At 32.8% G+C, this 23,644-nt stretch overlaps 4 protein-coding genes across 5 annotated transcripts in view; 1 reads left to right on the top strand and 3 right to left on the bottom strand.

Annotated features, from left to right (window-relative positions):
- The window catches only part of LOC105214479 (oxysterol-binding protein-related protein 9), a 35,060-nt gene extending 29,008 nt beyond the window's left edge, over window positions 1–6,052 (bottom strand). Inside the window, exons 1-2 of one of the 2 annotated variants that reach the window (XM_011187924.3) lie at window positions 5,331–6,052; window positions 147–275 (exon numbers count right to left, since the gene is read on the bottom strand). In XM_011187924.3, coding sequence (XP_011186226.2) covers window positions 147–275; window positions 5,331–5,441 — 240 coding nt within the window. In that variant the 5' untranslated portion in view covers window positions 5,442–6,052. The remainder of the gene's footprint in view (window positions 1–146; window positions 276–5,330) is intronic. The other variant, XM_011187926.3, reaches the window with a different exon arrangement.
- On the top strand, window positions 1,177–4,146 carry LOC105214478 (elongation of very long chain fatty acids protein 4). Its single transcript, XM_011187922.3, has 5 exons — window positions 1,177–1,518; window positions 2,168–2,264; window positions 3,237–3,330; window positions 3,391–3,634; window positions 3,712–4,146. Exons 1-5 carry the CDS (start codon window positions 1,473–1,475, stop codon window positions 4,026–4,028), a joined length of 798 nt encoding a protein of 265 aa, XP_011186224.1. The 5' UTR covers window positions 1,177–1,472; the 3' UTR covers window positions 4,029–4,146.
- Window positions 6,053–6,536: 484 nt separating the features above from the next.
- LOC105214481 (fatty acyl-CoA reductase 1) overlaps window positions 6,537–23,644 on the bottom strand; it is a 62,916-nt gene continuing 45,808 nt past the window's right edge. Inside the window, exons 3-8 of the mRNA XM_054234535.1 lie at window positions 9,120–9,321; window positions 8,875–8,968; window positions 8,591–8,754; window positions 7,216–8,004; window positions 6,885–7,142; window positions 6,537–6,821 (exon numbers count right to left, since the gene is read on the bottom strand). Of these exons, the coding sequence (XP_054090510.1) occupies window positions 6,692–6,821; window positions 6,885–7,142; window positions 7,216–8,004; window positions 8,591–8,754; window positions 8,875–8,968; window positions 9,120–9,321 (1,637 nt within the window). The 3' untranslated portion in view covers window positions 6,537–6,691. The remainder of the gene's footprint in view (window positions 6,822–6,884; window positions 7,143–7,215; window positions 8,005–8,590; window positions 8,755–8,874; window positions 8,969–9,119; window positions 9,322–23,644) is intronic.
- LOC105214484 (myocyte-specific enhancer factor 2) overlaps window positions 9,260–23,644 on the bottom strand; it is a 224,023-nt gene continuing 209,638 nt past the window's right edge. The window contains exon 14 of the mRNA XM_054234555.1: window positions 9,260–9,321. The gene's annotated coding sequence lies outside the window, so the exon portion shown is untranslated. The remainder of the gene's footprint in view (window positions 9,322–23,644) is intronic.

Raw genomic sequence — 23,644 nt, 5'->3', positions numbered from 1 at the left:
ACGGACAGACCGATATTAAAAAATCTCTGATAATTTTGTTATACTAACTGCAATCTATTCTGCTTCTTCTACAAATATTTTGGACAAAGAATATAATAATACGAGTCATTAACACATAAATCCATAAATACCCACACATTACTTACCTGAAAGTGAAATGTCTTATGATCCACCGTTATTGTGAAGGTGTTATCTTCTTGGTCGTCTATGCCGATAACAGCATCTTTGAGGCGCACGCAGCCACGGCGTACACCTTTCATCATTTTCTCCTTCGACTGCAAATAAAGGTAAAAGAAAATTGAATGAGAAATCGCACATAAGCAAATATACAAAAGCGTAGATATGTAAATAGCTGTCAATGCATGTGTGTATATATATATGTATGAAATGGCACACATCTCTTAACGAGTTAATGAATAACAAGTGTTTGATTGCATTTAAAATCAATAAAGTTATCGAAACGTGCAACGGTGTGTGGGGTAAGGTGACCTTTGCAAGGTACTGCAAGCATCCTGAACTGAAAGACGTTGTAACGGTAAGAAAAGCCTTATGAAAGTCATGCTGTCAAGAGGCACGTGCAAAGCAGATGTATGCTAAACAAAAAACAATTCGATGTGTGTATGTATGTATGATTATATGCATGCGTTATCCAATTAATCGATGTTTGTACATTCGCACCAATGACTGAATTAACTGGCGTACACACAAACTCATTTACATACATATGGCATTCAGTACGTATACATATTTACATACAGCTGCATAAGCGTTTGCATATAAAAATATAGTTTAGAAATGGCATAAATTCGCCCGTCTCTCTCTCTACCTCCCCTCCCTTATTTTAATTCAATTGAGTTTTATGCTAATTTATTTCACTTAGAAATTTTATACAACACTTTGGTGTAAAAAAATACAATAAATAAATGTAAATCAATCGACAAAACGCACTTGTCGCTTTATATATAAACATGCTAATGAGTAGACTTAAGTATATTAACTACTCAAAATACGGTAATTAAAAATGGAAGAGTTGAGCTTAAAGGTTCAATATCGTATTGTAATGTGTTTTATATAGCACATACATACGTACATACATATACACTATTTATATAAAAGAATATATATTGACAGCGTTGTCTGGCTTTTAAAATGTAAATATTAATTTCTTTACTTTGGCTTCTAGTATTTCCTTTATAAAATATACACGCAGTAGGCGCTTGGCTTTTCTTCCCGTCCAAGCGCTACTTTGAGTTCTTGAAACGCACAGGTTTCATTTATTCTCCACTTAGTAAAGACAGTTTAACGCGTTTCGTTGGCTTTAGCGCGTCTTACACATTACTGTTAAAAGATAGAAGCACTTAAAGCCACAAGGATAATAAGAAAGGATTTGTATAGTGCAGCGTTGTGGTGGAATATATTTTATTTAATCATTTTATTTTTTGAACGGAACAGTATTTTTGTGTGCTTGTGAAATGGATGTTTTACAGAATGCCAACGAAGTGGATTATAGCTACACCTGTTAGTATGAAAAAATAAAAAAAAAACCTTTGTATATTTTGTAATAGACAAAACATGTGTATGACTTCAGTCAATTCCAATTAATTTGGAAAAAATTATTGAAATTTCGCGAAAAAATATTTAATTTTATGTAAAAAATCCATAAAAGCGACTTAAGACTTTCTAAAATTATTATAATTTTTAGTGTGTTCCGAACAATAACATTTTTGTATTTTTTAACAAAAACAAAACATAATTTTTATACCATTTCAAAATTGATTCATTAGATTTTCTTTAAATATTTAAGAAAAAACTATTATTACAAGTCGAAACGCTTTAAAAAATATTTTTTATGTACATAGATATAAAATTCATCCAAATTTTAATGAAAAAAAAATGTTTATAAAAAAATACACTAAATTTCGTTTTAAACCAAATCTTAAAAAATTCTATCTTCAAAAAATTAGTTAAAAAATAGTTTAATAGTTAGTTTGGTTTAGCACAATTTCCAAAATTCGATTTTATAAATTCATTCACATCCTAATTGCTTATTTAGCCTCTTGTTAAGTATCTACACTTAATATGAGGCGTTGATTTATCTCATTTATGTGTATTTTCATAAAATTTTAATATTCAATATTAATATATTTATTACTTTCTTTTTTGACAGCAAAAGAGCTCGATGAGTGGTTTGGTTTGGGTACGCCAACCTTCATATTTGCGACATTGTTGGCATATCTGCTGTTAATTTATAAAATATTGCCCTAGTAAGTTTTATTATTATATAAATGGTTATGTATGTATTCTATTACAATAAATACATAGTAAAATTCATTATAAAAATCATAAAAAAGCTACATCTGTTTGAATGTCAGTTGAATACATAGTAAAATATTATTTATTATAAGATACATATGATTCTTAACCTCTACTCTTAGAGTTATATTTTTGAATTTATCACACAAAATTATTGGGATTATACACAAAAATTTATTTCAAATCAAAAAATAAAACCAGGGCATTTTAATATCTTAAAGGAAATCCAAATGTGATATCCCAAACTAGTATCAACCATAACCTAACATAACATTACAAAAGACAAATCAATTCCTTATATTATATTATACAAATGAGTCTGCAGAGTTTATTCACACATACCAACAAAGCATCACCAACTTTTAGAACTCATTTACCTTTTCATTTCCGTAAACGAAAAGCGATAAACAAAACCACGTTGCACAATCATCTTATTTTACAGTAATTTAATTAGTTGGCGTGCTTTATTGAACTCTGTGTGTTGGTTAAAGCGTCGTTTAGGAGAAATTAATTAGCATTTGATTTGTAATTCATGTGAATAATTAACTTTTGAATTAAATTAATTTCAAATGTGTGCCGACGTACTTTCGGAGTGCATAAAATATAATAGAAGTTAGTATTAAGTACATATTCGCACTAAGGAAGCGTTTAAAATTTAAATATCAATTTAAAAATGCCTCTTATAAAACAGAACTGGCAAACACTGAAACATAACCTCTATACAAAACATTACAATGCAGCAGATCGTTGTTTTAATTCACACTATGCTTATAAAACTTGAACTTGTGCACTTTGTATAAATATGTGTTACAAATCCGCGCACTTTTCACGCAATTTCCATATCATTGAATATGAAAAGCTTCCATACATTTCTGTATATTAAAATTTACATTATGCTAATATGCACCCATTTACATTTGCAGTTATATGAAGGATCGTGAGCCCTATCAACTAAAGAGCTATATTGTCGTGTACAATACAATGCAAATGCTCTCCTGCATCTATATTATCACTGGGGTAAATTCATACACATAAATTTACCCCTAAAACACTGTATTAATATATTTCTACCAATAGATTCTACGCATAACCTCAACAAGCGTTTTTCGTTTCTGGGTGTGCACCACATTAGATTCGAACACTTATACCGAATATCTGTTTAACCGCGTCACATACTTCACATTTTGGCTAAAGATTAGTGAGTTGTCGGAAACGATTGTATTCGTACTGCGTAAAAAACAGAATCAGGTGTCTTATCTGCATGTATTTCATCACTGCTCAACTGTAACGTTGATCTATCTGCTACTGACGGATTATAGAGGTAAGTGGGAAGAGAAATGCTTTATTATTTCGTTTATCAACTGTAATTCATTGCGTTATCAATCTTGGCATTTTCAGGATTGTCAGCTTTGTATCCGATTTTGCTCAATTCCATTGTGCATGTGATTATGTATGCGTACTACTTGGCAGCAGCTGTGTGTGATGCGGAAACTATAAAGCGTTTGACTCCAATCAAGAAATCGATTACAACTATTCAAATGATACAATTCGTAATGATTCTTACACAAGCGTTCATTTTGGTACACTGTGGCATATCAAAGTTTGTTGTAACTTACTATGCTATCGTTGTGGTTGTTATATTCTATGGCTTTTATGATTTCTACAAGAAATCATATCAAGCAAATAATGCTAGAATTAGTAATAAGAGTAGTTAACAATTTATTGTATTCATAATTGTTTTTTACTTAAAATTCATTTAATGCTTTTGAATACTCTGCATTTAATTAAATGGTCTTGAAAATTGTTAAGATAAAATTATATTTAAAATATGTATATGTTTGTATTTTTTTTTTTATTTTAATAATAATAATAATTTAGGGAACACAAATTCGATGAGTATATTACTTTTTATGCTCATTCGCTCACTTATACAATTTTAACTATATACCCATGAGTAGGCCATAAAAGTCTTATTCCAAGAAGTAACAATCTAACTAGGATATATAGTACCTAAGACATACCAATATAAAACATAATTGGATCGGATAAGTAATACAAGTTCTGTTTAGAAAATTATGAAATGTTTAGTACTTCACACTAAGAATTAGTCAAAGGGCACTTAGTAACTAAATTAGTTCAGCATTTGTTGCATAAATAATTCCACTGTTCACACATGTAATGCATATTAACTGGAGATATATAGATATATGTATATAAAAATAAAAAATCATAAAAAATTTAAAATTATTGCATTATCTCAGTAGCATTATAGAGAAACAGTATTCTGGAAGTAAATTAAACAATAATAATGATAACTTAGCTACAGCTTTAAAGAATTTGAAGGCGAGTGAGCAGTGCTAGCTTTACTAACAGTGAGTAAATATACTCTCTTTAGTTTCTATTTAATTAGGGTAGGCTAAAAATAATTTAATTGGCATATTTGAGAACTGAATTTAAGCACCTGTCAATATAAGGAAAAATATAGTTTCAAGGGAGTACATATACTTAAATCTATACGCCTGATAAGATAAGACAATAAACAATTGATTTCTAAATTTACCTACCACAATCAAGACCTTATGAAAAATTCCATACACACTCGATTGTGACGTGTACCCCACACATGTGCCAAAATTATCTATTTATAAAATAAAATTGTGTGATATTCTATTAAACTCAGTTGCCATAAATAGTTAGTAGCAATCAGTGCATTACTATTATCAAAATGTTATTACTATATTATTCTAAAACTTATTTAAGGAACTGTAACAACAGTTATCTTCAAACGAAGTAATCCCTGTTATCTGTGGATTCAGCCTACTGCAGCAGTACGTTGCTAAAGTACTATGCTTTGATAACGCTTATTAAGCAGACTGTTGAGCCGTGCACACATGTACATGTATAATTGAATGACTGCATTAATCATGATGCGTAATTAACTGCTACCGCGCCCTTAATTTTATATTTTCACTTTTTGAAGTTGAAAATTTTTTGGCTAACATTCAAGGTCAACTCACCGTATAGTACGACAATAGGCCAGCATTCTCGTCCAGCACGAAAAAGCGATATTGCCAACCTTTCATCACATTCGTCCATTTACTAAGTGTTCCCTCCAGCGTAGTGGACATGATTTTGCACTTTTGTGTGTTTGTTGTTCGAGCACCGATTGAAAGCGTAAAATATGTATGTAAGTACTTGCCGCACCGTAACTTGAATCAGCACCTATACCGGCAGGTGACGCAACTTTACTTTATTGCTGTTTACTTTTTAATGCAAATTAATAAAAATAATTAACTAAAAAGAAACCGGGGAAGTAGTTATTTTTTTGTTACACACAATAAAGTTGCTTTTCTTTAACAATGTTAATTGTGACGTATAATTTATCTGCTTCTCCTGCTGTTTAAGTTGTCCCAGTCTTTGCTGCATTGCCCTTTGCGTGAATCAACACACATTCAAGATATCTGCTCTTGATTTGGTTTTAACTGCACGGATACGTTTCTCTGCAGCCTGAGTCGCACGCGACCTTGACTTAGTAATATTTACGAAATTTCATTTATTTGCACTTTTCTCCCGACACTTTTCTAATTTCCTTTGCGTGTTCTTGTTTGGCGTGCTATTTTAAACAAATCTGAATTTTTGTAGAATTTAATTTGAAACTGGAAAAACAAGAAGAATTTCACGTACACTTTGATTAAATACTGCCCGGAGAACATATGATCGCTATGAATGTTGCTTATTTGGCGAAAAATTGGAGCTACAGTGAAACGATTGGCAAACGAAACATGTGAAAAAGAGTGCTGTGCGCGAAAAGTTAATAAAAATACAGTTTCTTTTTTTAAATATTAAATGACACTAAAGAGATTTTATTAAAGCCAGAGTATCTTAAATATATATTAGTATAATTATTATTATTATTTTTAATAAGAAATAAGACGCATTTACATATAAATGTACCACAGGGAGCTTCAGATGAAAGTATTTTAATGCCAATTTATTTTTAGTACAGCAGGTCAACAGAGAATGTATTTTGTACATTTTCTTATTCGTACTGTTCCGTAAAGTACGGAAAACTCAAAATGCGTTGAAAATAACATAATTTTACTATTTTTTAATAAATAAATAGTAAATATTATTATAATTGATTTATAAATTAAAAAAAAAATCAAAAAGTAAAAATACTCTTTCTGCATTATTTGTAGTTCCCAAATTAAAACAAACCTAATTTCAATCCCATTATATTCAATAAAATTGTATTTATATATATTTATACAAATATTTAACAAATTATATAATTATTTGGTATAAAAATTATGCTATTATTGACTTAAAGTAAATAAACAAAAAAAAACACATTATTTTTCATTAAAAAGAGCATAAACTAAAATGACTCCAGCGGTTGAGCTAATGTCGTAACGTTATTAAGATATCCGGAAAACACATAACGATATAATATATAACCAAACAAAGCACACCACAGGCCTTTCACGAACTTATCCACGCACCACATGCTGCAAAATAATTTTGATTTTTTATTATAAAAACTGAATTATATAATTCCAGCAAAAACCTACATTTTCATATGTCTCCTGGCGGCAGGTATGGTATCATCACTTTCATTCAATATGAGACGACGCGCACAGAGTATACACTGCGTGAAGTAGTCAACCAAATCCACATCGATCTTTTCTATAACATATGTAAGACGCTCCTTTTTATTCAATAATGTACGTATGTTAACTACCGCGGAGTTATCGAAATTCCAAATATTGTTCGCATAGTATTCGAATACTTGGAAACCGTTATTGATGCGTTTTTGTACACGCCATAGACTAAAAAGTGAAAATATGATTTTAAAAACTATTTTATAAAAGTTTATTTTATAATAATTTCTTCCAAACTTACACCGGCGGATAGCGCAGCAGTATAAGTAACGCATCCACGAACAACGCCGGTATCCAATGAAAGAGCACCATACACACGAAATGCACATAATAATTGGACTTCATGGAACCACCCGGATACCAGGCCACACCGTTCAGCGGTATCTTATTCTCAATGACCCAACGTCCGCATTCGATAATCTCATTCCACGACACTTTAATGTCATTCGAACTGGTCATATGCGCCACACGATTAACTTGACTGCGATCAGTGGCCGTTAGGTAATGCCAACTAGCCACCAGCATGCCGTTCACAGCCACATCCACTGGCAAGAAGTCACCATAACCCGAGGAGTTGCAATACATCGTGCGTATGACACCTTTGCCGGCGCCGATCAGCAAACCGGTCGGGCCATTTATATTGTCCGTCCAACCGGGTAGCGGCTCCTTCCAGATCGGTATGACAATAGAGGGTCGCAGTATGATGGTGGGCAATTCATCGAACTTCTCCACGACCAGTGCTTCGGCTAGCGATTTGGTGTAGGCGTAAGTGTTTGGAATGTCACCTAAGATTTTCTTCTCAATTGTAGACACTTCGTCATCGGTGAGCCATTCGCAAGCTTGCATGACTTGATGTGGATTTGCTGGTGGATCGTATGGTTTCTCGTAGAGAGTCTTGATGTGTAGATGGCAATAGGCCGTGGAAACGTAAGCAAATAAGTCGAGCCGTTTGAGTGTAGCTGCCAGTTGCAGCATATAGTGTGTACCACGTGTATTCATGAAGACTGCTTTGCGTAGGGGCTCGTCGAATCTGTTGCGGCGGAAGGAAATTGGAAAATAACATCAATTATTAAGTAAATACAGTGTATGGAAGGCTTAAGATGGGGTTTTGTGGGTCTTCATTTCCTATTTGAAGTAAAGATTAAAACATAGGAGTTCTACTTAAAAAAAAATATCATGTATTAAGTGTCCGTAGACGACTTTAGTGTTAAGCTGTTTAGTCGAAGAGACTGAGGTTTCTCAAATTGGGAGCTATGATAGTTACTATCTGATTTCCGGAATCGGACTACGACTCTAGTAAACGCGACTTTACTTCTTATTAACGTAACAACCCCCAGCTTTGTTATTTTGGAGGACATAACTATAATTTTAACCGAAGTTTCAGATAAAAGAATAATATTTTGAAGTTCGACAATTGATTTGTAGACTAGGAGACTTCTTAACAAAAGTTCTAGTATCTGACACCAGACACCAAAACTTCTCTGGAAGAAAACGATTGACTGTTTTGTTAGAGGAAAAGTTTTGAGTACAAATGCCGCCTAGACTCGCTTTAAGAATATAAAAATAGCCAATACCATCAACTACAATTACAAACGGCATAAAATTCCAAATCTTACCGTATTGTCGCCGCGCAATGATACACAATGGAAGCTTCCTCGCGTAGTTTCTTCAAATTTTCTTCTGAAATACCCAAACCCGGTAACAGGACATCACCTTCAATGGCCTCCACAAGACTGAGAATTTCTGACTCGCCGCGTTGTTGCTTAACCATATCGAAGAGCTTTCGGTACAGAGAGATAAAGACAAAAATAATTATTTACCGTTATAAACAAGCAAACTAATTACACGCATTTTTTCAGGTATTAAACGTTAAAGAGGGGGTAAGAAATTCATCACTTACCACATTACTAAAAATGTCCTTAATGCGCTCCTGTGGATTTTTACCCTTCTTTGGACGAATTAACAAGTAAATCTTCTTCAACTGACCGCAGGACCTGCAAAACGTATGGAGTTGAATGTAAGTAAATTAAATGATAAATGCAAGAGGTGTCATTTCGCCACAAATTAATCGCCGTCACGTTGCAAGCGAAACAGCGGCACGCATATTTCGGTAGTCTTGTACACGTTTGCTTCTGTGTCAATTACCTGAGTAATTTCTCCACCAGCACTTTCCCAAGGAAGCCAGTGCCGCCTGTAATGAATAGTGTGCGCCCGGCGAAACTTGCCGCAATCCGGTCCTCGGCGCTGTCATCCACATCGTCGATGGTGACCTGTGGTTCACTTTCAAAGCTAAATTTCGGCTTGCTGGTCATTTTGTTGGCGGCGGCGTTGGTACAACAGTTGGTGGCTGCAATAATAAGAAGAAAGAAAAAAATAAGTTGAGATTTTGTGGTGAACTTATGACAAGTAGTTATATTTAGTTAGTTCCATTCCTAGATAATACTTAACCTCGTCATTCTCTAAAAAGTTGGGTTAGGCCTGTGTTGAGTTGGAATATGGTACTATATTTTGGAAGCTCCGCTTACTTTTATTATGCTTCATAGTATTGGAGGTCAGTATCATTGAGGTAATTTAATCCAGATCTTTTCCCACGGAAGTAATTTACAAACAAGAAATAATTGTATTAGACTTAAATAAGAGAATAGTGTATATCCAAGAACAACGATGGAGACAATCATTATCGAAATGGTTCGTTTTTTTGATAATTTTACCAATTCTAAGGTTCAGTTATTTTGGCAGAAAAGTGACTGTTTTCTTCTTCAAACTTGTCCTCGAAGCTCATTGAAGTCTTCGTAAAGATACATATTTTATCGCCCTTTTGATTCAAAGGTACTTTCCTTGTTGGTTCGAGGGAATCGTAGAAACCCTATCCAACTCCATAGTAGTTTCCGATTTCATACATGATATACTAATAATACTTCGGGGTGATGTCATTTAAGAATCTCTCTCAGAAAAAGAAGGCTTCACAGTGTCTCGCCGTACCATCTAATATATGCATCGTTCGCTAGAATAATGAATGAAATCTTCGGAGCTCTAAAACCGGGTAAGGGGACATTGCCTCCAATTGCTCTAAGCACTATCCTTGAACTTACTAGAGTGATTTGGTTGGGTTGGAGTGTTTGAAGACGTGAGGACACAACGGATCGCGCAGTCCGAATCGCAATTTTAATCTCTTCTATTCCATTGCTTCCACATCCCAGTGAGTTTTTAACTGCTACCTCTAGAACTATTAAAGAGGTCTTCTGCACTTATTTTAGATTGTCTTCTCTATTTCTTTGTTTTGAGGTTTTTGAATACATTTCCAACTGTTTCGAGGGGTTGGTATATAGTCTCCGTGTCGGCTTCATCCATAGATGCTACTACCACTTATTATTGTCTCTTGAATGATTCTGCTTGAGTTTGGTAGTCCCGTAAAGGGAAAGATATTAGTATTCTCATATCACTTCTTATTTCATAAGCTTCTTGAGACTAACTTAACCTCAAAGAAAGCAATTATTGAAGTTAAATATGGTTGACCTTGAGGTCTTGTTAAGGAGCGCACTCGCTTATGTGTGAAACAACCAGCTAATCCTGTAATCTAGTTGCTAAGCTAACTGCCACAGGTTGAAAATGTCGGACTATAAACAGCTGCGATTGGTTCACATTAGGGCTCTTAAAATTATTCGATTAACCTGAAAACCGATTATTCGAATATCGGTTAGTACTATTCGATTAGTCGCAATGTTACGACTATTCGAATAGTCGTTCTACTGCGGTTATTCGAATAGTTATACTGTCACTATTCGAATTAATGAAAATTGTTTGAAATCCAAGCAGCCTTTGATTTTTGTTTGTTTTTACTTATGAAAATGTCAATAGTGCGCATTTTTCCTGTGTTTCACATTTTTCAATAAAAATAGAAATTTAATGAACTTACACTATTCGAATAGCCGACAACGAACGGTTGACCGGATAGTCGGAAATGAGTGGTTAATCGAATAGTCGATGACTGACGACTATCCGAATAGTGCAAACCGAATATTATTATTCGAATAATGCCCTATTCGGTTAATTCGGTTAGTCGATTAGTCGAATACCAAGACTCTAGTTCACATCATAAAATATATTGCGTGATCATTTTACAATTACCATATGTTTTTCAACTTTTAATGCACTTTTAATTGTTTATTGCTCTCCAATTTATTTGCAAATTTTTCCTGCATTCGACGACTGCAACAAACGAGTCTAAATCGAAATTCAAAGCCACCATAAATCACTGTTATCCACCAATTGCAAAAATGTAAAGCGAAATCGCACGAAAAGAAACGCGAAAAACAAGAAAACCGAAAAATTGCGAACAACATGTAAATAATGAGTTTGGTTATGAATTTAACATTGCAATAACGGTGAACTGATTAATAGCACATAACGGTATTTCCACTTGACTTCACTTACAAGCTCACTATCATGGAACTAGGTTAGTATTTAATAATACACGTATGACTGCCTGAACAAATAAAACAACAACCATACATACAATAAATCAAAAACTATAAAAAGCGAATATGAAAACATGCAGCAAACCGTTATGCAACAGTTAGCCGTCAAAAGTGCAAGTTGTAAATGTCGTGATGAATATTATGAAAAATATGAGTGCATAAAAAAGGCGCGCAAGCACGCAAAGTGAATAAAAAAAATATATGTATAAAAACAACAACAATAATGAAAACAAAAAAAAAATAATAAAAACTAAAAGTAAAAAATAGCAAAAATAATAATAATCAAAATTATGAAAAAAAATAATAATAAAAACAGTAATAATAACTGCAACAAAGTGTCTGTCACTTCTTTGTTTTTTAGAGTGCTTCCAACTCACAGACAGTGGCTAAGCCGCATCGGCCTCAAATTATCAACAACTTCACGCTCAATGCCGAACGCAGGCAAAAGCCCACGTGTTGCAACTGGCCAACCAGCCTACAAATCTGTTTTTATATGTGTGTGTGCGCCGCCTCACATGGTCATTTATTCGGGCTTCTTGTCATCGCCAATTGCAACATCGGCGTTATGATGACGTTAGCAACAATTGCACTTTTAATAAAAACTTTAATGTGTTTATGAATCCACCAGACACACGTACATAGATATATATGTATTTATATATCTTCATATGTTTGTACATATGTAAGCATGCCTTCAGTAGCTCAAGCTAAAGTACACACTTAACATGTGAATTGTTGTTGTCGCAATTACTTTTATTTTCAAGTGTTGTTTGCGTTTTACTTTGTTTATGCCACACGCTCCCGACGGCGGCGGTCTTGCTTGGCCGATCGGCTGGTTCGCTCGTTGGTCGGTTGGTTGGTCGGCTGGTTTTGACGTTTATCTCCACCTCCATGGTTGGTTAGCCTGATGGCCTAGACACAGTCGATCATTAGATCGCAGGCCGGTGTACGGCGGCTTCTGGATTTAGAGGGTGTTCTTTTTCATAGTTAATAGCTGTCAAATCAGCTGTCAAAATAAACATATGCTTTTGACATTTACATATGTTTAGTAACTGTAAGTCATGAAATTAGAATTGAATAATGTTCGAAAACTTAAGAAAAAATTTGAAACTAATGTTCTGTTCGACAAATTTTCAGAGCACTCCACGTAGTTCAATTAAAAAACTTAAATAATAAAAAATGCCACATTTGGAACGTGAAAAATAATGAAGAGACTCTGAAGACATTTACTAGAATCTCTTTCTTCCACAAAAATTTACTATCTGATATGTTAACCATGGAGAATGCGTATTGGTCCATACTGCATGAACTACAATTATCGTCAGTGGTAAACACTACAAGTCAATGGCTCGTGGCTTTTTAGTTCCTCCCCTTAAAAATGAAACGTCTAAAAGCCAAATACTTTCATCTTATAAAAATTGAAAACAAAAATGTTCAAATTATTGCTATATTCGAACGAATTTATAGTGACAGAATCATTACTGAAATTGGACTGTCAGTTGGCCGCTTAGATCACGAGATTTGACTCAGTTTGAGTATTTTTTATGGAGAATATACAGATGAATACTGACAAAAAAGCTACTATTTCCAATAATATATGCTGCAGATGAGATATTGTTATGCTTTCCAATATTTTTTGTAAGCAATTATAGTATATACAATTTACGAACTAATAATGTTGAAGAACTATTTTTTATTTAAAATAAAATTTCTTTAACTCTAAAAACAACACCTTTTATATACATACATTGTACATATGTCGTGGTATTTATCCATTGCTGAATCGTAATTGATCTTTAGCCGTCAAACTGGTCATATTTACTCGGATATGGCGTAAAAGCACACTTGAAAAGCGTAAACATAACAAACGTAAAAGCAATTATCCACGAATTGTACAAAGAAACTGCAAGTAAATACTATGTACATATATGAATACCGAGAGATATATGGCATGTGTCTAGATATCTATCAAATGCGAGGAAAAAATGTAGGCAGACATCCTTCACAACGATATGGAGTTTGATATTGAGCGAACAACATTCCAAGGTAACTCGCAGAACTTTAGATGTTTTAAAAATTGAAAATTTGTTTATTAAATTTTTTCCCCGAAATTTTGAATTAAATCGAAATGATCCTGGAATAACGAGAGTGCAGGTAGGATTACTAACAAGAAGGTACTATCTTATGTGTCCACTATATATTTCTTTGTATACGCTAAATAACTCAAACCGACGTTAAATTCTAATGATCGGAGACTTCGAAACAGGTAGGGCTTTATGCCTACCGTTTCCACCCCCCTCCAATCAACACAAATTCGAAAATTATGTAAGAAGTGTTACAGTCCAACAGTTATTTTATATTTTCTTTCGAAGAATTGTGATTGAAAGCTAATATATTCGAAAAGTTTACATCCAGAAGGAATTTAGTCCAATCCCCTAAATTTTCGGAAAAAGTATTTTTTCTCAATCCCTGAAGTTTGATTTATAAATATATATTATATTCTAAAATATGGGAAGGTGTCGCTTAGTCATCAAATATTGATTCCTGCAAAACTTTTACGGACCTACTATAAAGCAAGCTCAAGAGTAGAGATATGAGCTTTCTGTGGAAAGATAAGTAATACTAATTAGAATATGGCCAACTTGGCTTGTTTTCTTTGCATTTCGAATCGGCATTAACAGTTCCGAAGAAGTGACGAGTGATGAACATTCACGAGATCATTCGAAAACGAGTATAGAAACCTGCCAAAAAGCTTTTAGAGCTTTTTCACACTTACAACGCATACAGCTTTCCAAAACACTGAAAGGGGACCTGGGACCTTCAGTCAAAATATTTTTTACCCACTATTTGTGTTAAATTACACACTGTACTCATGCGAAGGTATGTAACGTTTTAGGATTCCGATAATTTTTTGTAATACATTGTGGATAAGCGTGTAAATAAGTATACATATATGTGTTTATGTAATTAAGCTTGCGTGCTTTTATTGCCTGCTGTGTACATTTTGGTGTTTTGTAATTTTTATGATTCACTTTTTGAACTACTCGCACATACAACTCGTTTGCTCCGCTTCGTCGGACAATGTTGCCGATGTGTCGTAATAATTACCAGTGGCCAAGATCAATCCAATTAAATTGCACTTGATTATGTGCCACAAGGCATGCTACAATAAATTTAATTGTAACAACAATAACAATAACAACAAACAAAGAAAAAATATGGCGAATTTGAAAAAATAGTAGTGCGAAACAAACGAATTTGATTTCACTGTGTATGTATGTATGTATGTTACAGATCGATAAATACATATACGTACATATGTATATAGTTATCTGTTTACTGCTGAATATAAATATAATTACTTAATACTGAAATATAATAGAGACACGTGGTGATCTATTCGACCATTCGACTTAGTTAATTGGTGGGTAAAAGCATTTAAGTTTTATACAAGAAAAAACTCATGCTTATACATATATGTACATCCTAACATATATATTATATATTTCCAGGTAATTATACGCACGTTTCGAGGCTAGTAATTTTCCTATTGGCAATGATTCACTAATTTGCTATTAAAACTTTACAGCCAATTAAATAAACAAGTGAAAATTGAAAACACATGCGAGTTGTGTTCAAAAAATAACAGGAATTTTTAATTTAATTATAAAATGTGTGAAATTGTCAAATTACCCCAGCCTATATATTCGCCATTGCCGATGATATTGATATCATCGGAAACAACAACCGCGCCGTTAGTTCTGCTTTTTGCAGACTGGAAAAGGCAACGAAGCGTATGGGTCTGATGGTGAATGAGGACAAGACAAAATATCTCCAGTCATCAAAAAAACAGTCAGCGCACTCTCGTCTTGGCTCCCACGTCACTGTTGACAGTCATAACTTTGAACTCGTAGATAGTTTCGTCTACTAGAGAACAGGCGTTAGCAACACCAACAATGTCAGCCTTGAAATCCAACGCAGAATCACTCTTGCCGACAGGTGCTACTTTGGACTGAGTAGGCATTTGAAAAGTAAAGTCCTCTCTCGACGCACCAAAATCAAACTCTACAAGTCGCTCATTATTCCGTCCTTATGTATGGCGCTGAAGCGTGGACGATGACAACATCCGATGAAACGACTCTTGGGGTTTTCGAGAGAAAGGTTTTGTGGAAGATTTATGGTACTCTGAACATTGGCAACGGCAAATACCTCAGACGATGGAATGATTAGTTGTACGATTTATTCGACGATATTAACATAGTTCAGCGAATAAAAAGACAGCGGCTTCGCTGACTAGGTCATGCTGTTCGAATGGATGAAAACACTCCAGCTTTGAAAGTGTTCGATGCAGTACCCGCTGGAGGAAGCCGCGGAAGAGGACGACCTCCACTGCGTTGGAGAGACCAAAAACAGAGAACTTTTAGAAGTGTTTCGACGATTAGAAGAAAAGCTGGCATATATGCATATTATTAAAAAGAAGAAATAATATATAAGGGCGACAAGATTAATGTATACGAATGAATAAGTATTTTTTGTTTCAAAAGTTGAAAAGACTTAGCTTGTCTTGAAAACTTCTAACAATGATAGTGGTTTTATGAAAATTTGGCTTTATTCTTCGACATCTGCAATGTATTTGTTAAAAGGGTCCTATAATATTCCAAAATCAAATATCATCGATAGCTTTCAAAAGCGACACTTTAAAAAGACAAATCTGCCGAATACGGTGGACGAAGAACTCGCTCAAAGCCTGCAATTTATCGGTCGAACGAAAATTTATTGTGCAAAGCCTTTTCAATTGAGATTACAAAATAATATTTTATCGCTCAGGCTAAAGACATGAGGTACAGAAATATCTCGGATTAATAGTGCAGAGGACCGCACTGCAACTTATGGTCGATTGTGCCCTCGCCTCTTCTCATAATATTCTATTTAAAGCGTTAAGGTGGGTGGTGGGTTTCAAATTTTCAAAATTTGGAAAAAAAATATTAAATATTACAATATGTTTTTCTCTATTCTAATTTCAAATCAATCCGAGTAAAATTCTAAGAGATATACCCTTCGGAAGTTGCGCCTATTAGTTCACGTCAGTATGAATAGAAAATTTTTATCTCAAAACTAAATTTTTAAAGTCGGTGGACACGATTTCTCGAATAGCTTTGAAGCGAAGTTTCATCATCTAGTTAATGAACGAAGGAGAATTTGACCAAAAAACTGAGTTTTTTTTGTTAAAAAACTGTCAAAAATACAAATGATAGTCTTTCCTTTTTTCCTTCGTTCATTAATATTTAATTATATTAATATTTCTGGTTTTGAATGGATGAATATACTACCCACGTTTTTAGTTCGCTGTTTTTTTTTTTGGACACATGAGGAGATGAGGTACCAACGGCTGAGTTTTCCGGGTTTTTAAATGAAACTTCCACAAAATACTATGTAAATAAGTATCTTTAATATGCTCAATTGTTTAAATGAAAGATATCTTGACATGACATGTTCTCTCGAGGCATACAATGACTGCGCAATCAAAGAGTAAATGCTCATTTGTCTCAATGTCATCAGTTCGGAGAACCGACATTGATTTGATACCCAGCTTGTGCAGATCACATCTTAATATGCAGTGGGCAGTACATACACATGTAAACAGGATAATGTGAGCTTTGAATCTTGCTTTGTAAATCTTAACAGTCGGTTTAGTAAGGCAGATAACGTTCTAGAAAATATAATTTAGTTATTTTCCTTAATTTTTCAGCACCACCTTAATATATAGTATATATATATATATATAAGCAAATTCCGCAACTTTCGATTTACTCGAGTTTGATATATTAAATTGGAGTTATGGATCAGATCAAATATAAATATGTGTGTGTATAAATACATATGTACATATATCCCTATATGTATGCACACACACATTAACACGAAATAAAAACCGAGATTTCATGCAGCATTAACAATTTTAGGGTAACTTAAAAAACGTAAAAAGCTTGTTATAAAGCTTTCATAACCGTTGTTAGTACTTCTCGATGATCAGTGGTTTGGAAAATTGCTGGCGAAAACTTAAATTTGATCTGTCCTGCGGCGAAATTTTATTATGTAATTTGCAAAAACAAAAAAGTAGCATGCAAAATATGAAATCAATTTTATTCAGTTCAATTTGATATGCACAAGCCCTTATTGCCTTTGACACAGCCCGAAGCACATATTTATGATTGTCAAGATTAAGGAAGTCGAGTTTGCAAGCTAATTAAATTTGAAAAGCATGCAAAATGGATTATAAGTATTAAATTTATGGTGTGCAGTAATTTTTTTAACGCAAAATGACGCAACTAAAGCGTAAGTTTGATTTTATAAACTATTTTAATTGCAGTAAACAAGTTTACGACAATTATTAAAAGTTGTGCTAGTAACACATAGAACAGTCTGATCAAAAAGATCCCCGTTAGGAAAACTGGTTTTCATTTACACCTAATAATATAATTAATCTAGGCCTAGCTAAAATATTCATCTTCTCAATTATAAATGCGCTGACAAGATATTTCGAATAGCCCTTAATTGAGTAAATTAATAATTTTCTTCTGAATTGGTGCTTAGCAAATTAATTAAAGGGTAGTTTGTAACATCCGTAATGCTGAGAAAAATTTAGCTGAAGTAGCTAATAATGACAGCAGTATGTTATTAACGCCGTCTGAATGAAATATCGAGGCAGATAAATCCATCCAGTGAATAACATCTTAATTGATCTAATTAAGCAGCACATACAAAGAAAAACAGGAATATACTTTTGATAAGATTGAATCGATCTTCCCTCATTATACATATAGAATACAACGCAATATGGCATAATAGAATACTTGATCTTAGACTGAAAATATGAGCATTATAGAAGGACGAAGGAAAGAGAGTGAACATCATTAGAATACACGTTAAGTATAGTAGCTGACAACTACTATAAATCTGTAATCTAACAGACACTGTAGAATCCCAAAGTTAATTGAAGATAGTTTTAATTGTAAATTGTTCAATATTTTTTCGTTAGAGATATTTGGAAATTAATGAATTAATGAAACTATATTTTCGAACTTTTTTAGGAGAACAAAAAACCTACTGATAGTTTAAGAGTTGTCTGGTTCGAGGTTTTGTCAAACTCTACTTTCTCCCGTTTTTCTGAAGCTGAAGTTGAACTTGGGTCATGATCGTTCATGCATGATTTTAACCTATATTCCAAACAGATTTTATAAATCAAATTCGAAATTTGGTTTTAGGTAATACTTGTATCTCAATTACATCAAAGTACTTTTATGATGGTTATTAATCCTGGAATTTGATACCATAGTCTTCATTAGCTTCTTTATGTGACAGAAAAATGTTCAAGGACATTAGCATATTATTTAGAGAATAGAATTAACTATTTTTATGAAACTTAAAGATCTTTTCAAAACCACTACCAAGAGAGTTAATACCCGATACTTTTAAAAGACTAACAATATATGTATATAAAGCTATGGGAAGCATTGTTGAGAGACCTCTAAATTTACAGAGTTCATTTGTTTGCAGGGTTTCTAATGTAAAACACATCAAATCTTATTTTTATTGGAGTGCCATAAGGGTTAATGTATTTAGTGTATTATGGCATGATTTTGTAATAATTCCATTAGAAAACTACTCGCTAACTCATTTTACAATTAATAATATTTAATGGTTCACTTATTAGCTTAGCCATTCGAAATCACTTAACTCAGTTAGAATAAGCATAAAATTTACATTGACGCAATATTAGCAAGTTATATAGAAATATTAGTTTTAAATTATAGAATTTTCTCACACATTCATACACACACATACATATGTATATGTGAATATATTCGACTAATGGATGGAGTCTACGTTATGTAGAGTCCACTTTATGGAAAAGACGTTGACAAACTACATACCTGTTAGTTATTACTGAGTTTACCATAATTTATCAACAATTTTTAGTGTTAAAGTTAATGGATTATACTTTACATATTTGCTCCGCGTGAAATTGCTAACTTAAAATGTAAGTATGTAAGTAATGCGTGTTCATACTTTGAATATTGTCTGTGATTCTTTTGCTCGGAGCAAATGTCTACTGCCACTTTTTGAATCACTTTAGTGAAACGTCAGCAACTACAATAACAATAACTGTGGCGGTAAATAACAAACATGAACTTTGCTACGAAATAACCAGGTGTGAATACACATATATGGAAGTGTGTCTTTGCATTGTATTTATAGTATTTATTTAATAATTTACTTTAAAAACTTCCCGTGTTGTTATTTTTATGTAATTATGTTATAATAAAGCCTCTGATTACAATTTTCAATAAACATTTTTATGTCGAATGCTCTATAATGGTGGCACACAAGGGGAGATGAGGTTTTATGATTTAATTACGCAGTATTCTACAGAGTCAAGAGTGCTTTGGCAAGTTTTGTGTGATCTCAGAAGACAGTTTGTCTCATGAAAGTTATTTAGGCACCTCAGTGAAAGATTGAAAGAAACTTTGATGAAAGATGAACACGCGCTAAGGGCCTCGACGATTTTGAAAAAAAGGCTTCGATTTAATGCCAAAAATAAAATTCCCTTCAAAGTCAATCACGACTATTGAAAATTGTACATACTGAGACTTCTGGAAGAAACTACTCAAAGCAACACTGTATATGTTTCTTCTTACTTTCCACTGTGGACTTCTAAGAAGTTGGCTGTTGCTGCAAAGGACAGTTTGATTAATCCAATTCTTACCAAGAACTTTTCCTACAAAAATAATATTTTTAAAGGTTATAATGAAGATAACGAAACTAATTGTGGTTGTTTTCCTCAAAATTTACGTATACTAAGGACTCACTCCATTTCAGCAGAGAATGTTATTGGAGTTTGTATTCAGATCTGTATGCAGAGTATTTTTATCCAAAAGCTCTAGTCAAAAGCATGCTCTAATAAAATCTCAACATCGAGTACGGGAGAGATATTATCGCAAATTGTTCTTTGTGCGAGAATATGATTATATTTATGTATATGGAATATTTCTTGATTATATAGAATAATATTTATAAAAGATTTTAAGAAATTTCAAAACACTTATATTCTTTCTTCGATACTCTAATTATATGTTTGGCTTTGAATGTAAACAATGATATTTTGTTAACTTGAAGTGTTAACTGTCGGAAGATACTAAAAATTTTATTAATATGGCAAGTGGAAGTGCTAAACCAGCGTTTATTTATTGTGACCGAAAACTATACTCGTAAAATTTTTTAAATTGATCGCCAGCAGCAATTTTCCTTTCGAATTTTATTGAATCACTCAATTAAATAATTTTATTGTTCACATTCATCTAGCCAAAAAAAAAATAATCTAACCAAATCTTTAACGCATCAGATGTAAAGTGGTTATTTATGTATGATGCCAATTAGAGACCAGTTTGCGGCATACAGCAGTGGGTAAAGAGAGAAAATCATTCTTTGTTGACATTTTTAGGGGAGTAAACAAAAAATAAAATGAAATGAAATGAAATAAAATAAAATAAAATAAAATAAAATAAAATAAAATAAAATAAAATAAAATAAAATAAAATAAAATAAAATAAAATAAAATAAAATAAAATAAAATAAAATAAAATAAAATAAAATAAAAAAATATAATAATATAAAAAAATTTTATATATATAAAAGTGTTGACGACTAATAATACTTTATATATAAGAGTTGAGACAAACAATTGTCTTTTCTGCTTTATTATAACAACGTTTTTATAATCTAAATTTTTTTTTATTGTTATATATAATTGGGGGCAAAATTAAGCTAAAAATCCCATTTGAAACAAAAAAAAAAGTATTACGGTTTATATATAAAAGCTTATTTCAAGCTCTGGGGAAAGTAACATGGTTTTCGTTTTCTACTGAAAAAAATTGCCTGATTTTTTCTGGGGATTTATAAGAATCTTCCATTTAGTAAAATAGTTGGTCAATGCGTTAAGAGCTGATTGTAAGTTAGTAATGATATCTACAGAAAGTTCTCCAGAACTTAGGATAGCAGTGTCAGTAATATTGATGTATTACATTCGTTTAATTGGGAAAAATCAGCTGTGAAGATATTGTACAACATAGGCGATAAACAAGCGCCTTGGGGACATCCAGCTGGGATTTCGAGATATGGGGATTGACTGGTTCCAATATGTACTGAAAAACTACGATTTTTTAAAAAGTTTTCAACGATTTTAATTAGTTCAATCGGAAAGTTAAATTGATTCATTTTGTAAAGGACTCCACCATGCCACACTGAATCAAAAGCAGATTTGATATCTATTAGTACCATGCCTGTAGATTGGTTCCTTGTAAAATTGCTTTTTATGACTTTTCTTATTCTGACCAGGGCCTGAACAGTATTGTGCTCATTTCTGAAACCGAACTGTAGGTTTGGAAGAGTACCATTGTCTTCAATGAAAGCTGTTAATTTTTCTTTAATTACCTTTTCAAGAATTTTACTAAGTGAAGGGAGTAAACTTATGGGACGGTAAGAATATGGATCGTCTGGTGGTTTATTAGTTTTTTTAATTGCTATGACTTTAGCTTTTTTCCCTAACTTACGAATGTAACTCAACCGTGGACATGCATTAATTATATTAGCAAAATAACGTACCCCTTTTTGGGGGAGAGCTTTTAGACAGCTATTGTTAATACCGTCAATGCCCGGAGATTTTTTAGCTTTTAGATGTACGAATTTTTTCAGAACTGATGTAGAAACTATCGGAAGGCAACATATTTTAAAATAAAATAAATAAATAAATTAAATTATATAAATAAAAAAAAACACATCTTCGTGTATAAATTATATACAAATTGAGATTTTAATTTTTTTTTTAATTGCATAATATCGTTATTGCAATAATGCGTGTTTCAATAGTTAAAGGGTCAATTAATATAACTAAGATATTTTTTAATATTAATATCACAGTGTTCAAAAGGATATTAAACCTTAGCGCTTATTACCACTTACTTAAAAAAAAAATTAAAAATATTTAACTCCAAATATCGATTTATTTTTGTAATTTTCACTTTTTCGTTGCACCAAAAATTCGAAAATCCTTCAATTCGTGTTAAGATGTTTTCAAAAATCTAGTATATATGTATGCATATGTTTAAAATATATAACTTGTAGCCAGAAAACCGCACAGCCGTTAAAAAGTTTATTAATTCACGGCTTTAAAACACTAAAACAATTTTTCGTAATTCCGCACGAGTCGAATGCTAAACGCGAACTGAGTGGTAAACTTAAGAAAAATCACTTAGAAGTCACACAACTAAATGTGAAAAAAGTTACAAGCTTGAAATATGTATATGTAAGTTAAAGCTGAGCCAGAGGCTTACTGGTGAATATGTATGTATGTATTGCCGTTCGTTTGTAAGAAATAACAATAAAGTGTTAATATTTGTAATTGTATGTGTGACTGTGCGCACAGGCACAGCTTTAAAATGAAACGGAACAGCTTGTTGAAGACGCTCAAGTGAGCTTCACTCTCACTTGGCTCGAACGCTTTGCATGCCTATACATACATCTCAATGTGTATACATATTTACATGTATTAAACACCTGCATATGTATGCTCGTATGTGTGCCGGTTTGAACTTTGCCAGTGGCAAACGTCCCGCTGCATCACTTGAGGCTGTGGCGCTTCAGTAATAGCAATTGCTTGAGTCACGGCAGTCATGAGTGGCTTAAATGAATGCAATGCAGTTAGTTTGTCAGTAAATATGTATACATCTGTGTATGTATTTAACGAACGAACGCAATTTAACTCGATTTATAATATAATAAAAAATAAATAAAAATAAAAAAAATATATTTTTTTAAGTATCTGATTATATATTTTACTCTCACTAGCACAGGCATGCCACTTTACAACGTTAACTTAAGTGTGATACATTCATATAAACATTCATACATACAAATATGCACTGCAAGCCTGTCATTTATTCACAAATTTTTCTTTTGCTTCCCACTCGGTGAACTGCGAATTGCCCAAAAACCTGGGTCTTATTTGCATTAAATTTTTTGCTCTCCGAAAATTTGTTGCAAATTTTATTGATTTCGTAAGCGTGGCTGGCGCGCAAGTCAAATACGTGCACTTGCATATACACATACACAAATATTTTTTAAGTGTAAAAATGC

The sequence above is a fragment of the Zeugodacus cucurbitae genome, chromosome 6, assembly GCF_028554725.1.
Source record: "Zeugodacus cucurbitae isolate PBARC_wt_2022May chromosome 6, idZeuCucr1.2, whole genome shotgun sequence".
Classification (NCBI taxonomy): domain Eukaryota; kingdom Metazoa; phylum Arthropoda; class Insecta; order Diptera; family Tephritidae; genus Zeugodacus; species Zeugodacus cucurbitae.
Note: the sequence above shows the minus strand (reverse complement) of the source record. Positions and strands in the feature narration are given on the sequence as shown.